Consider the following 15735-nt stretch of genomic DNA (forward strand, 5'->3'; position numbering starts at 1 on the left):
CCAGTGTCGCTCTGAGCTGGCAGAGTTTCCGAAGGGGACGGGAAAGATGGCGTGGCTGTCCATTCAGCCTCCCCGCTCTGCCGTGTGCGATGGGACCCCCAGTGCTGACAGACCGCTCCATCTGGATTTCTGATTTGTGTCCCCACAGCCCTCTTGGAACAGAGATCACGATGACACGGCATCCACCCGTTCCGGAGGAACCCCGGGCCCTTCCAGCGGTGGCCACACATCACACAGTGGGGATAACAGCAGTGAGCAAGGTAGGAGAGGTGTTCTCGTGGTTCTCCTTTGCTATTTGTTTCATTCTTAAGGGTTGAAAAATCAGAATTGTCTAGTTAAGGGCTATTTTATACAGTTTTCCCGAGAACATAAGCCCCATATAAAGGAAGCATCCGCTCATCTTAGTGTAGGCCCCTCCCCTTTTCTGCTTCTAGAGCCATTCCAGCTGCCTGACTGCCCGTCACCTGGCCGCCTCCGTAAAGCAGGGTCAGTGGATCGACTGAGGGCGAGGTTAGAGAAGGAGAAGTTGGAATGTACATGAATAGTATGCTACTGATACGGTGCTGTGCAAATAACAAGTATGATCATTACCTGCCCGTAGAGGCTTTTCAAGAGCTCATGAAGAAACACCCACTAGGAGTCCAGCTCAGCAATGTCTTAAAATGCTCGGAAGGCAGTGGAAAACCCATGTTGGGTGTCCCGCTCCACTGGGTTGAAGCCCTTTTTCTGAATTTACTTAACCAAAATCTCGTAAGTGCTTGACTTATTGCAAGGTCAGAGTAAAGAGAATTAGGAAGAAATGGAAAGAAACCAGATCAATCTGATTGGTGTTGCTCTCTGAATACATATACCTGCGTGTGTATTTGGGTGTCCATGATGTATACATCTGGCCATAACCGGTAGGAAACAAAGTTTCAGCATGAAGTTCATCTTCAGCACCAAGGTGAATGAATGATTCAGATGTCTCGCCCTGCTTTTGATGAACCCCGACTGCAGTAGCTTTTGTGTTCAATTAATGCAACCAACGTTTAAAGGAGTCTCCTTCATCTGAATGTAAAGAGACAGCTGTATTGAAGTTGACTCTCAGCCCACTGTAGGAACATACTTTAAAATCTGGTTTGATGATTGTGTTTCAGTGGAGTGCTGTTAGCCAACAAAATACTTATTTTCTAACTTAAATGGTCTCTACCAATTAGAATTGCTGTCCACAATGAATTTAACAGCAAAAACAGGGCAGTCAACATTTTTTAGGCACATGTATGCCATTTGGACAGGGAGTCGTTTCTACACATAGACTTAAGCATTTGGGACGTGTTCTTGTTCAAAGCAAAGTTGCTGACTTCATCACGGCTCTGGGTCCTAGTATAGACGGGGCCTGAGCAGCCAACTGGTCGGAGCTGAGGTGAGGAGAGAGAGGTGACCTTTGCCCCTTGACTTTTACTGGGAAGTTGGGAAGTGATACGCAGCACAGATCCACAGGGCCTTTTTCCTTTGGGACGTGCGTCTGCATCTGTTGTGGTGTCGCTGCTCACAGCGCTGTAGCTAAGGTGACGTCAGCACCTGCAGCAGAAAGCCCCACCTTTGGAACCCAGCTCACACCGCGCATTTTCCAAAAGGTGTCAATGGCACCGCGGTCCTTTTTCATGTACTCCAGAATTGCTACATGGGAGCATGCCCAGTGTGTTTGTTTATTCCTTCTTCTTTTTTCATTTCTGGCTTTTCAAAAAGTATGTATCCTCCCCGAGTGGGCAGGTGGTTGAGCTGCGGCTGCTTTGAAGGCTCGCGAAACGCTCACATGGGCTTGAGCTTAAAGTTATACTACGTTTCCTTAAATGTAATCTGATAAAGGGATTTTCAGAGGCAGATGCTCCCCCCGATTCTTCCTCTTGGACGTGTCATAACAAGGAGTTAGGATTTCTGCCTGTTTCTTTTCCTTCAGCGGGTGCTCTCCAACGGCCACTTTGATGATGAACTTGATTGCAACCAAAAGCCAGAGATCCTTGACATTGCTAGACTTTTCCACTTACATTGTTTCTCTTTATATTTTTCCATAAAAGACCACCACCTTATCAAAAAAGCATTTTTACACAAATTATCTCATTGGAATCATCTCAGTTGAACCTTTCTAAAACAATCCTGGGTGGCAGACAAAACAGGCCTATCCCCATTTGACAGACGAGGGAGAAAAGGTTATGGGTGAGTCAGAGGGTTTGTTGAGGTCCTGATGCGGTGTCAGATCTAAAACTTTGGTTTCCTGATTATTTTTATAAGACCCATGTCTTCATGCCCTCTTTCCCTGGCTCTCCACCAGAGAACTAAAGTCATTTCCTCCCACCTCGATCAAATAGAAACTTTCTGTCCTGATTTTCCCCTTCCTCGCCTCCACCAGCTTGATACTACAGGTGTTAGGAGTCCCGCCTTTGGTCTTCCCCGTGGGTTGTCTCTGACAGTGTGATTTATTCCTTGCTAAATGCAGAATGACACCTAGAAGTGTTGCTGCAACAACTTATGTACATTTCCATGCCAGCCATGACCCTTCTAAATCTCTTTTTCATCCCCGAGACCTGCGGGGCCGGGCTGTGTGCAGCCTGTGGATTAGCTGTGCACAGCGGCTCCCGTGTTCTCCCGGTCTGCCTGTTCCGCAGACTTCGATGTGTAAACAGTGCCGGCATTGGGCCCGCAGTGCGTGTCCTAAATAGTTATTTACACAGTTTGAGTCCATTTTAGTCAACTGGGTAAATAACAGCCCTCTTCAAAAGATTTATAAATCCATAAATATGTCTTTATACATACCCAATAGACAGAAATAACTCAATCTGTCAAGAACACATCCAAAGAGGTGTTTCCCCCACAGACAGGAGTAATACATATTTTAAAACTTTCTCTACTGTATTATTTGTGCGCTGTTTCTTTTTTTCCTCATTCCTTTTCAATTTTCACCACTTCATTATGGCACCTGTGGTACAAAAAGAAGAACTCCCCTAGGCTTTGGTCCTCTGTTAAATAACCTTATCTGCCTCACAGCGTAGGCGTGTAACAGGCTATATATCTCAGCCGAGTCCTGTTCTTTTGGACTTTCAAAGTAAATAGAATAAAAATAAGTCATCCAGGAAATTCGTAATGTTCCGGCAGATTTCAAAATACAATAACAATGTCTAGTTAGCGTTTCCACAATTTGGGGGATTTTGAGTATCTGATAATTCGCCAAAGTAGTGGCTGATGGAATAGTTTCAGTAAATTTTCGACCTAAGCATGAAAAAAAACACACAACATTGAATCTTGGGCATGCTAAAGAGTCAGAGAAGTAATTAAGAAAATGCAAAGTCTATCTATTTTTTCGGGGATTGACTGTTTAGTCATGATTTGCATAATACGTCTTCCCCCCAGCTCTTTATTTATCATGCATGTCTTCCTCGGGACGTCTGCTTTCATTTGCTATTAGCACTGTGGCCCCTGCAGGAAATCAGTTGTGTAGGCAGTGAAGCTCCTTTCAGTGGGCGGAGGAGGCCTAGCAGATGCATCGGGTCCAGGGTTCTGCTGCTGCTGCAGCGACATTGATTTTGTCTACTCTTGAACTTCCTCAAAGCGCTTGCAAAGACATGCGATGGAGTCCTCATTTTATCCGTCAATTATTTGCTATTTCCCATTTTGGAAGAGAAACAAGTACACCTCGGAAATACTGAAGAGTGAGTAGCCGTCAGAGTCTGCTCTGGGGTTCCTTGACCCCCCGAGGTGTGTTCAGGACCCCCGAGCAGAGTCACAGAAGCTGAGGTGGACATTGGCAGATATGTGACCCTTGCATGTGTCTTATTTGTTCTACTGTGCGCGGCTGCCCTACGGACCGGAACCCGGGCATCATCGACGTTGCGTGTGGGTGGGGTGGTAGAACCCCAAGCAGATCTGGTGCCTTTTCGTATTCCTTCCCCGGGGGCAGCCGTTCCACAGCTCACAGGCAGCTTGACCTAGGACCAACCCCGTTTTGAATTTGAGCACGTCTCTCTCTGTGGTTCCAAGTCAAGAGAGATGAATACATGATGGCGATATAATAATGAAATAATATATTCAGGGCTGACAGTCATTGTATTTCCATCTCAGTTGGTCAAGGGGTTCACAGAGGTTCAGAGAGGCTAGGAGACTTGCCCAAAGTCACACTCCTAACTGTGGTATCCTGTGTGATAAAGTGCTCTCGCGTGGCTGGGAATGTAAAAACAGATCATTTGACCGACATTCTTTCTGTATCACTTGGATGACTCCTCCTGGGTGTCTGCACCGGGCCTGGCACTGTGCCCTGTGATGGTGACAAAGCCTCGAATAAGACAGAGTCGACGTTAGCCTCAGGGGGGTTCTACGCTGCTGGCAAGTGAGAACCTAGTTTTGTGTGCTAAGTAGAAGGATGATTGAGATATTTACAGAGGAGCATGATGATGGAGATGATTAATTTGTATTATGTATTAAGAGCCTATCCCATTTCACTCATTCACAGATTTACTGAATTGAGAACAGGAGCACAGAAAACAAGGGAGGGCATTTTCCTGGCAGAACACTTCCCACTTAAAGCTCATCTCATTTTCCTCTTTTGTAAGGATCAAGAAAAAGTAGTATTCCTACATTGAAATTTGATGTAAAACATTTCAACCCTAAAGGACTTGAACAGTCCCTGGAACCTCAAAAGGCCACTTATGAATTTCTCCTTTTGGGGACAGAACTCAGATCAACAATGGTATCTTGGCTCCCTCGGGGGTCAGGGTGGGAGGAGGCAAAGGCAGCATGCTTCTTTAAAGAGGGACAATGGAAAAGCACTGCTACTTCTTTATAATAATGTATCACTAGTTGCAATGCCTCCCACTGCCCCATCCCCCTCCACGCCAGCTTTTGTATGAGTTCAGGCAACCTATAGGCAGGAGGCAATTCCATTTATTATTGAGGGGACTCTCAAGGCAGTTGTTTCAGACCTGTGAAGCCAGCAGGCAGAGCTGGATGGGAGGGGGTGGGGAGCAAGGCGGAGGGAGGTGGGGAAGGGCCGCATTACGTTCCAGATGACTAAGCAACGATTTATATACCCGCTCGCCTTTTTACATGAAGAAGAAAAGTAATAACAGCCCAAACCCGGGCGTTTGAAACAGTCAGCTGTCTGATGAATAATGGGATAGGTGGGAAGGAGCACTCTGATTGGATGTCTTAATGAGCACATTTCGCACAGAGTTTGGGCTGCAGTTCCCCTTGACCTTTGCCCTTTATTGACCAAACTGACACTTCATTTTTCACATACTTCCAATTATGGCTCGGCTTAAGTGTTGCCCTCCCTCCTTTATTTCTTTCCTATGGACAACTTGAGAGTGGTTGAGGCCACAGAAGATATTTTAATTTGAAAAACTACCTTAGCAACTCAGGTTTAGGATGTAATCTATTATCTGCAGTTTTTCAGATGAGAAAAAAAAGAACAAAAAAACCAAAACCAACACACAAAGTGAATGCTGCTTGTTTAGAAACAGCATTTCTTCTGTTTTAAACACCCCAACTGATTTTAAAAACAACGTTTAGAATAACCGATGAACCGCCCCCCCACATGAAGAAAAATAATGTTTAACAAATAGTGTTTGTTTTCCATGCCATTGGTCTGCTGGCCAGAGTGAGTTGAAGGAGCTGGTTTTGTGCACACTGACTTCTTAGTGCTCAGACTTGGCAGGGCCTTGTCACACGTCGGTGGCCCTGGCGTGCCCTGGCCGTGCAGAGCAGGGAAGAGTACAAGATAATTGTGACCACAGGCTCAGCCTTTGCACCACTGCAGCCCTGTGTCACTTCAGTTCCACTGAATGCTGGGCTAGAAATGAACGTGTGGCCTCCCCATGCCGGGGGCAGGCAGGATAGGAAAACGGTTTCCTGATGGGAAATGTCAGGTGTAAAAAAGAAAGGGGAAGTTATTATACTCCGCAAATCCCCATTATCAAGAGGTCCATGTTATTAACTTATCAAACATGTGGAATTAGATGCATAGACAGAATTGTTTTCCCAGGAACACCCCATGTGAGATCCACCTTCCCTTTTATTGGGTCATCAAATGTGCGCAACTGTTTTCTGTTCTCCATTTGCTTGACTTTTAGCATCGTGAAAGCAGGTCATCTTAAAACAAAGAAAAATAACTGCATCATCTAAAAGTAGTGACTGTATATTTAGGGGCATGAACTTGGCCATAAGTGTTTCCACAGAAAGTACATTTTCTCACTATTAGGCAATATCTCTAGTAAACCTGAGGTCATTATTTTTCATCTTAACTGAAAAATGCATTTGAAATTATTTACTCTCAAATAGATTTCCCTCTAACAGAGGAGTATTTGTCTCCAAAGTGGATGAAGTGTTACCTATTTTATTATGTAGCCCTCTGGCATATCCATGGCATATTTTTACTATAATATGGTAATAAAAGAATGTGTAAAAGGCAGACAGAGGTTCTGTCTTTTTCTGTAAGGTGACCTCTGTTACCAAGTAACTGCTTTACTTATGAGCTTATTAAAAACTCAAAAAAATGAGCTTTTCATACTTCACAGGCATTGATGTGAAAATGAGCTGTCCTGTGAGTAGTTTTCTTGATCATTTTTAGAACAATTGATTAGCCAAAGAGCTACTGTCATTAGATGACAATGACTGATAGCAATTTGTCAGAAGCTCTGAAGGTCAGTGAGACAGTTGGAGTTTCAACGTGCCTTTGACTGACCTTTACTGATTCCATCCTCGTGTGATTGGGTTTGAATAGGTCTGGCCCTCGATTGGAAAAGACAGGGCATTCGTCAACAGGGTCATTTCTTATATCTTCTGTTGATTGCTCATTTTTATTTATGTGTGAATTCATGGTCTGATATCTTATCAAATTTTGTACTCTGATTTTTGAAACTTAACACAATTCGGGTTTCCCATTGCTTTGCAATGTGACAGTGGACTCGGTGTGTGACGTAGACTTTGCTACTGATGGTTGCCATCGTCACCTGTGCGGGGTTTTGTTGCATGTGATGGACTAGAGTTTTGTTGTTGGTGTTGCTGTTGGAGTTGTTTCTTAAGAAAGATCAACTCCGGTGTGACTTGTAGAATTTGTGAAATGATACGCCAGTTCTCTGACTTTCCTAGAATTAATGACATTGGTCTCTGGAATCCTGGGATAGTTTTAAATGAAAAAAGGAGTGGTAAAGAATGAAACGTTGCCTGGCCGGTATGGCTCAGTGGTTGAGCATCAACCCACGCACCAAGAGGTCGTCGATTCGATTCCCGGTCAGGGCACATGCCCAGGTTGTGGGCCAGATCCCCAGGGGGAGTATGCAGGAGGTGGCCAACCAGTGTTCTCTCTCATCGATGTTTCTATCTCTCTCTCCCTTTCCCTTCCTCTCTCTTTAAAATCAATAAAGAAAAAAAAAAAAAAAGAATGAAGTGTTATGCCGTTTTATCATTTAGCTCTGCAGTCAGAAGATATGGAAACTTTTTAAAGGAGGAATCTTTTCGGTTTTACTCAGTCTGCGAAAATGAGCGAAAGCTCTCCCCCTGTATCAACTTGAGCCCTGCAGCAGGAGTGGAACATGCTTCCTACTGCAGAGGACGCAGAAGTTTCTGGGTCCTGAGGCTCAGATAGTTCGTTCCTTCTAACATTTTAAGATATTCCCCGAGCCCTGGCCGGTTTGGCTCAGCGGTTAAAGCGTCGGCCTGCGGTACAGAGAGACCCGGGTTCGGTTCCCGCTAAGGGCACATACCTCGGTTGCAGTTTGTCCCCGGCCCTGGTTGGTCGTGCGGGTGGCAACCACTCGATGTGTCCCTTCACATCGATGTTTCTCTCTCTCTCTCTTCCTCTCTCTCCCTCCCGCTCTGTCTGAACAAAAAATGCAAAAATGTCCTCGGGTGAGGATAAAAAAAAAAAAAAAAAAAAATATTCCCCCAAAATGCATCACCTAAAGAGGAATATTTTCTGTACTCATATTGACAGTATGAATTTTATTGCTGTATATAAATAATACAAGTGGTGATCTGAGCTTTAGAAATCCAGATATTAATGTGTGATCCTTTAATTCAGTTTCTAACTAAGGCCTTTCTTTTCTCCTATTCTCTTCCCTTCCCTTCTTCTCTCGATTCTGCGTGGGGTTTAAAACTATAAGCAATAATTCGTTTTTCAGGCCAGCCCTCACAGGCATTCCAGGGCCGCCACACACAGCCTGGCACAACTTAAATGTGTGTGTCAGTTTCTTTCCCCAAAACTGAACCAGGAGAGAATCCGTTGTCCCAGCTGGTGGATTCTTCACACGGTGTCATTCTGAGCAAGGCCGACGTGAGGAGGTTAATTTTAGGGAAGCATCCATTGAATATAGCCCAAGGAGATAAAAAGAGTCTAGAATTGTAATGGCATCTGCAGATAGGCCAAACTATTGTCATGAGTTGTATTTAAGTGGGGAAATGTAAATTTATACATTCTAGTCAAGTCATCAAAAATGTATTAAGCGCTTATGTATGGCAGGTGCTCTGTGTGAGGCTATAAAGTGAGTAGGTCATAGTATTTGCCCTCAGGGATTTTGTGTGTACCACCAAGGACATCAAGCATAGGTAAATGAAATAGTCACTAAGTACTGAGTATTCTTAGGAAGCTGACTGTGTTTATTTCACAACATACCAGTGACCCAGACATGGTGAACTCTGTGGTCAGGGATGTTGACTGGAAGACAAGGTGAGCGGTATTTGGTCTGACTTGCAGAAGGGCGCCTCTGACTGTCGTGGAGGCTCAGCATCTACCGGGCCCAGTGAGACCAACTTTGTTCTAGAGACCCCTCTTGGGAACTTGGTTATGTCATCCCACACAGCTGTGTGGCCCCCCAGGGCCTCTGCAGTCCGAACCCCGGGTGTTGTCATAGATTTCGCCCCCATAGGCTGACTCATACTGATCCTCTTGAGGGGACCTTAATGTTTTGGGGGTTGGGGGGTATCCCTTTGGCAAGTCAATGGACGTCTTGTCAGAGTAATATTTTTATTAATAAATAAGATAAAACACATAGGACTACAAGGGAAAGTAATTATATTGAAATCCAGGTATCAGAATACTTAAAAAAACACAAATGGCCTATAGGGATATGAGTGCTTTGTTAAATATGCATGAAATAAAAAGGTCTAGCAGTCATGCTATTGTGTACGTTTTCGAAATAGCAGTGAATGTAAATGATGTCTTAAGGTATTTGTGACAACTGTATTGTGACCTATAAATATGATTTTGTGACAAAGTCACAGGTCCTGCTAATAGTTCTGTGGTTTGTTACCTGGGTGCACACTTGAAAGAAATGCTAATTCCAATTAGAGGTTAGTGAGAAGAAAAAGTAAATTTTTTCCCTTCCAAGTGCATGGATCTGCTGAATTCTAACCATGAACCCCTTTGAGGGGGAGAGTCTATGTAGCCCAGGTTAAAAACTTCTAAACTTACATGTCATCTGCAGGAAGTATTCTGTGAAGCTGCAGATTGCAAGGAAGTGACCCTCTTCTGTGTTGTTTTCATGGTATCCAGTGTCTTATCCTTTGTCACATATTGAAATGAGCCATTCCTTCATCAGCCTCCCCAGGACACTCCTGGGGAGGCACCAGTCTTCCTCTTGAAATCTCCCGTGCCCAGCATAGTTGTGGGCACATGGCCACTGATGGATAATTATTTATTCAAAAGGATCGGGAACCCTCTCATGTTTTCAACTTGTGATTGCACTGTATTCCCTCAGGACTGACTTCTTCTGGGTGCCAGATGGCTCATCTCACAGGGCAATCTCTGTTGAAATGTAAATAGATACTGAGGTCTCACCTGCCCAGACTGTGGAGATGCGTTTGAACAGGAGGACTCAGGAAAGATTCAGCGGGTAGCCCTCCTCAGAAGTCGGCGGTAGATGGGTGTAGAATTGTACCTGAAAGCTCACCACCCATATAATCACCTTTTCTGCCTACTCCTTCTCTTGGGTACTGTCCTCTTGTCCTGGATGGTCTTCCAATAAAGGATGGGTGGGAACCGGCGGCAGCATTTTAGTATCTAAGGGATCTTAGGGCAGCGGAGGCTGGGTCTGTGGTAGGAGTAACTGTGCTACCCTGGGAGGTGCTTTTATGTCTTGTGATGTTCCCAGCAGCAGACATGATTCCACCCCTTGGGAGGTGATATTCAGCTCTGCTCCCGAATCTCTCTCTCTCCCTCATGAATGCTAGCACTAATTAAGGATAGTGGTAGAGGTTTTGGCTGTTGGCCTAGCAAAAACTAACCCAAACAGTAAATTTATGCCAAGCATTTTCCTTAGAAAGGGGTAGGCGTTGTCTACTTCTTACATTGATTGGTCCCAGAAGTGTAGTTGGTAAGTTGGGTTTTGCTCAAGTGTCTGGCTTTGTGGATCAGTTCAGTCTTGCAGATAATATTCCGTAATTACTTAACCTAAAAGCATTCTGTTTGATTAGTACAATTAGCTTTGGCTTTTCCCCATTTACCAATATCAACCCATATGCATTTCCTCCTAGACATAGATCATCTTATTTCCTAAAAAGGAATGAAAGAAGAACTTCCTTTTACTTATTTCTGTATCAAGAGAAAAAGAGAACATGACCTTACCTAGGAAATCTTAAATTTTCTTCAAAACCATATGGTTTTAAGAAAGGGGGAATTGAAGAGTGAATGCAGAAAATATTGAAGTTACCAATAGACTCATTGCTTGATTATTAGCATTAGATCAATGCTATCTCTTTAAACATTTCACTTGTGGCAGATTGAATCTTCCCTTGAGTGCCCCGTTGCAATGCACCCGTGAAGCAGGACCGGGAACCTAGACACCCTTCTGTACTTTGTTACCTTAGGGAAAAAGGATAGATCTTAATTGTAAATTGCATTCATATACTCTGCTCTTCATTCTAAGAAAACATTTAAGGACAGTAATGAAAGTATATAGTATACACAAAGATAAAAACAAGTAGATGAAGAAATTTAAATGAAAGGAAAATGAGCAAGAGGCCAGTCATAAGAATAGTACAAAACAATATGAATTATAAGATTATGTATAGATGTACAGTTGCTAGAAAGCAGGCAGCTAATTTGGCTCTGAGCTTCCTGGCAGCCAACGTGAAGAGTGAAATATAATTAGTTACAAGAGTTAGGGCTTTCAGGTTGCTCAGAAGAATCCCTCTGACTGATACAAAGACCTGAGAGAAATTTTCACACATATCGTCACTCAGGGAACCAGTGAGTGGCTTAGAATGACATCTTCACCATCACCTGTAGTGAGGACAATGCTTCAAGTGTAAGTGCCTGATCAATATTTGATTGACTGATTTGACTAGATGCCTGGATTCATATTCAGCTCATTGTTACTTTAACTTTTTGGTACCTAAGCTAGTCTTGATTTCCGTGGTTGAAACAGATGACCGCCTGTCTTAGGATGAGCCGTGGTGATGCCATGGGCCTTCCCTCACATTTCTGTCCCCTTCTGACCATTTCATGGTGGTCAACTCCATTCTCCAGTCCTTCCTCCCTCCACCTGGGGCTGGGAATGCCATTGAGAACGCTGTTGTCATTCTCGTTATTGTCCTCTGAAACAGGGTCAGGGACCCAGGGAGATTCAGGTAAGCCATAGTTAAAATGAGGGGCTGGGAGGGAAGACAGCATGGTAGGATTCCGGCGCCACCATCTTTAAAAAAGGAAGTTCTGAAGGGAATATGATTTTTAACTTATAAGGCGGAGGATGGCTGTGTGTTACAAATGTTTGGTTTACCACATCCCAGCACCAAGAACATCCCCTATGTGAAAAGAAAAAAAATGTAGTGCAAATAAAAGGTATTGCTTGACCTTAGGAATGTAAAGGTTGTGAGAGGAATGCTCCCACAGGTATTGGAGGTGAAACTTAATGGGTATTAGCTGAATGCTCACTGCTACCAGCCCAGGGCTAGATGTAAGAATGCAAAGAAACTGACAGTCCTGCCCTGGCTGGTGTGGCTCCGCGGTTAGAGCGTTGGCCCGTGGACCAGTGAGTCACGGGTTCGATTCCGGCCAAGGGCACGTACCTTGGGTTGTGGTTCATCCCCCGCCCTGGTCGGGGTCGTGTGGGAGGCAGCCAGTTTATGTGTCCCTCTCACGTCGATGTTTCTCTCTCTCTCTCTCTCTCTCTCTCTCTCTCTCCCTTTCTCTTCTCTCTCCCTCCCGCTCTATCTGAAGATAAATAAAAAAAATATCCTCAGATGAGGATTAAAACAAAAAAAAGAAACTGACAGTCCAGGGCAGGGGCAGACAGTTAACATATGGTCAGTGAAGTCTCACCATGGAGGAGGCTCAGTGTAATTTGGGAGCAGAGGAGTGGCACCTAACAGGAGGCACCCGCCTGGCATGGGGATGCCCTCCCCCACACCCCCGCGCAGGCATCCGCACGGATCTCAGCTCGCCTTCCCACCAAGCCTGGCTGGGCAGACCTGGGTGCCTCTCCACACAGGGCCCCAGGCCGCCTCCCACCCCGAGTCGGCCTCCGGGAAATCGGCCGTGGCTTCCCAGTGTCCCACCTGGCTCCCCGGGGCGTGAGATGGCAGCTCGGGACAGAGGGGCAGTGGCAGAGCATGTGAGGCAAGAAGTCAGTTCGTGTGAAGGGACGAAGTGAGGAGAAAGCAGGACACTGCGGACCTTGGCATATGCCTCCGCGGGAGCAGAGAGCAGGGTGGGCGAGCAGGAGTCGGGGGCAGGGCCCGACCTCGGAGGATCGCAGTGCTGTGTTCGGGAGCTGGGAGTTTGTTTGAGGCAGTGGGGAGGCCGTGAAAGGGTTTGAGCTGTGTCATGACCAAAGCTGAGTGAAGGAGGAATGGATGTAGGTGAGAAAGGGCTGGAGCCAGAGCCACAGTTATGCAGAAATGTTGAGGCCGTGAAGTCAGGCAGAGGGAAGGGACTCTTCACAGAGCAGACTGGCCCAGACTGAGACGGAGTAGTCTGGGGAGCAGTAGGTTTGGAAGGTCTAGGATCTCGCAAAGGATGCAGAAGATGGCGGGACAGACCACAGGTCCCTTCCGGTGTCCTCTCTGTCTTCTTACGTGTAGCTTTACCTCTCCAGATATGAGGACAGTGTAGCTGGTCATTGCCGACTGTGGCTCTGACCCCCGACCCTGGCTGGACAGAGTGACCCTTTTCCAGCCCTTCCTGAGGGTGGCTTGAAGAAGCCCAGCCACCACTCTCTCTGCCACCCTTCATTCCCATGGCTCCGAGGGGACCAGGGGCTGGGTGGGAAGGAAGAGGCTGGCCATGCTCTCATGGGAATTCGGTGACTCATTTCATCAGTTTACTACTCTGAAAATAAGGTGACTTCCCCCTTTGCTTGACAGCTGATTGATGAACATTTCCTGAGCATTTGCAGAGTAGATGTTTTGTTTCACGGGGCTTCGTGTTCACGGACTCCCAGTGGATTCTAACCCTGGCCTGCTTCAGGCCGTCCCACCTCCCAGGCTGCTAAGTTTTCTTTGTATGTAGAATCTCCCAGACCTGCCAGGCTCCAGAATTGGAAATAATACACTCGAGTGCCTGCTGATACAACTGTGCTTAATTTTGCCTGAACATTAAAGAAGGAAGGATACTATTTTAATACCGAGACAGTCTTTTCTTTGACCAACAGCACTATGACCTGCTACTTAGTGTCCACATTGGAAGTTGTCTTTGATAAGCGTGCACTTCATTTCGTGTGTCTAGAATTTGTTTTGTTTTTAGTTTTCACTTTCTTTCCCAGGATGTGAGTTTGTATATTTTTAGAAGGATTGCCCTTTACTTCGATTCCAGATGTCCTAACGCTCTTGCTAGAAAAGGAGGCGGCTTTGGGCAGCGTTAATTGCTCTGCTAGAGGGTGAGAGGTTAGTAAGGCTGCCTAGGAAGGGGTGGAGGCAGTGCGTTCAGGCTACAAGAATGTTCCTTGGGGTCAGTTTTCATAACAGAAGTGGAAGCAGTAGGTTTACGCTGTGTGGGTCGGGAGTCACCCTCTTAGGTAGTAGTCCTTGATTCGATTTTCCTGTTTCAAATGGAGGCAGCAAGTTTGACGTGTCTTATTCTGCAGCTGGAACAGACTCTATTTTTAATCTGTAAGTTGAATATGGCGCGGGGCCATGTGCCGTCCGGATCCAAATGCATAACTCCTGTTGATACCAGTGAGTTTCAGGATGGATTGGGAAGAAGTATGTGGCCTTTATTCCAAATATCTGTCCGACTCTTTAGAATTAAGCACGCTGAACAAATTCTACCACTTTTCAAGTTCAAAGGAAGTCTTTTCTAATGTAGCAACCATGCTGGCTTAAAGGAATAATGCAACAGTTCCAAATAGACACACACACATAACCGTAGAATTGGTTTTCAGGCAGAGAGAGGCAACTGGGCACAGGAACCTGGCGGCATGGTAAAGGACATGGCTGTATTGAGCTCCACAAAATTGCCTTTAAATAGAAAAGATAAGGGGAGAAAGCCTTTTCTGTGGATGGTACTCGGCGCCTGGGAGATCACACATTGTCGTTGGTGAGCAGTTCTAGCAAGGGCCTTCCGCTCCTTCCTCTCTTTCACCCCGTGGTGGGAATGGGCTGGCAATATTCATTCAGAATTGACTGATGTTTGCATCGATAAATAAGTGTACTGAAATCATAATTGTTATAACAGGGTTGTTTGATTACCTGGCAATGGCCTTGTTCTGAGATAGCTTCTGGATCACCTGTTCAATGAGAACATTTGACAGACCTCATGTTTATTGCCCAATTGAATGTCAGTAGCAATTTCAGCTAAAGATAAACAAAAATGCAAGTACTTGTTGACCTTGACTTTTTTCCACAAGAGATTGGACTTGATGGCTCTATTGCTGTTCAGCTGATAAGGGATATAAACAGCAGTTTAAGGAAAATGTTTTATTCCCAGAGGAAAATGCCCTGTTTGCTGTGGGAAATGGCAGTAGACATGTATACCCTTGGCCAGATTTTCTTACTTCACCTTTATTTGAGCTGTGGGAAAAAGATACGAGGGTGGGTGGGGGGGACTTTTTATGGCTCTAATATACAATTGCAGAGATTGTTATAACATGAATATGGTAGTTAGCAGATAGAATACAATTTTAGAAGAAGCAAATGATGTTTCTATGATTTATGATACAAAGTAATATGATTTCTTTTGAAACGACCACGTTAATGTAACATTGTGTTTCCGAGATGCAGATCTTGTAAACATGCAATAGACTTATGGTGCCAAAATGCTCTTTCAGATTCTAATTAAAAACATGAAATGTTATTGGTTAGTGATCTCACGAGGGACAAAGAGAGAGAGAATTGACTTGGTGAATAGATTTACACGGGACTCTACAGCAGTGCACCAAAGGGTGTGGCAATCGATACCTTCCTTTGGACACAAAGTCTTCAGTTCCAGATTTGAATCAAGAAACCCTGGGCCATTAGGATTCCCATTTCTTGGTGAGCTCTAAAGTCTCGGCAAAGTGTCCTATTTGCTCTTTAAAATCCCACCGCATTTTCCTTTCGAGGAGAGGTGCTTTGGCTCAGTGCCACTGGCTTCAACTTTTGCTCTTAAAATGTTGTTTTGATGCATAGTGTAGTGATGGCTGAATTGATTTCTGTGCATAAAAGGTGGCCTAGATTCTTGCCCTGTGGAAATCCATGGAATTAAAACTGTAGGTTCCCGGAGTGATAAGAGGTAAGCAAATGATTAGATATGCATGCAGGGGGAAAAAATGAGATGCTCATAGAATGGAAATA

General features: G+C 44.9%; 1 protein-coding gene across 3 annotated transcripts in view; it reads left to right on the forward strand.

Annotated features, from left to right (window-relative positions):
* The window catches only part of MEIS1 (Meis homeobox 1), a 177297-nt gene that overhangs the window by 27890 nt on the left and 133672 nt on the right, over positions 1-15735 (forward strand). For all 3 annotated transcript variants that reach the window (XM_036263293.1, XM_036263291.1, XM_036263292.1), the window contains exon 7: positions 149-260. In XM_036263293.1, the coding sequence (XP_036119186.1) occupies positions 149-260 (112 nt within the window). The remainder of the gene's footprint in view (positions 1-148; positions 261-15735) is intronic.

This window comes from Molossus molossus, unplaced genomic scaffold (genome assembly GCF_014108415.1).
Source record: "Molossus molossus isolate mMolMol1 unplaced genomic scaffold, mMolMol1.p scaffold_m16_p_15, whole genome shotgun sequence".
Taxonomy (NCBI): domain Eukaryota; kingdom Metazoa; phylum Chordata; class Mammalia; order Chiroptera; family Molossidae; genus Molossus; species Molossus molossus.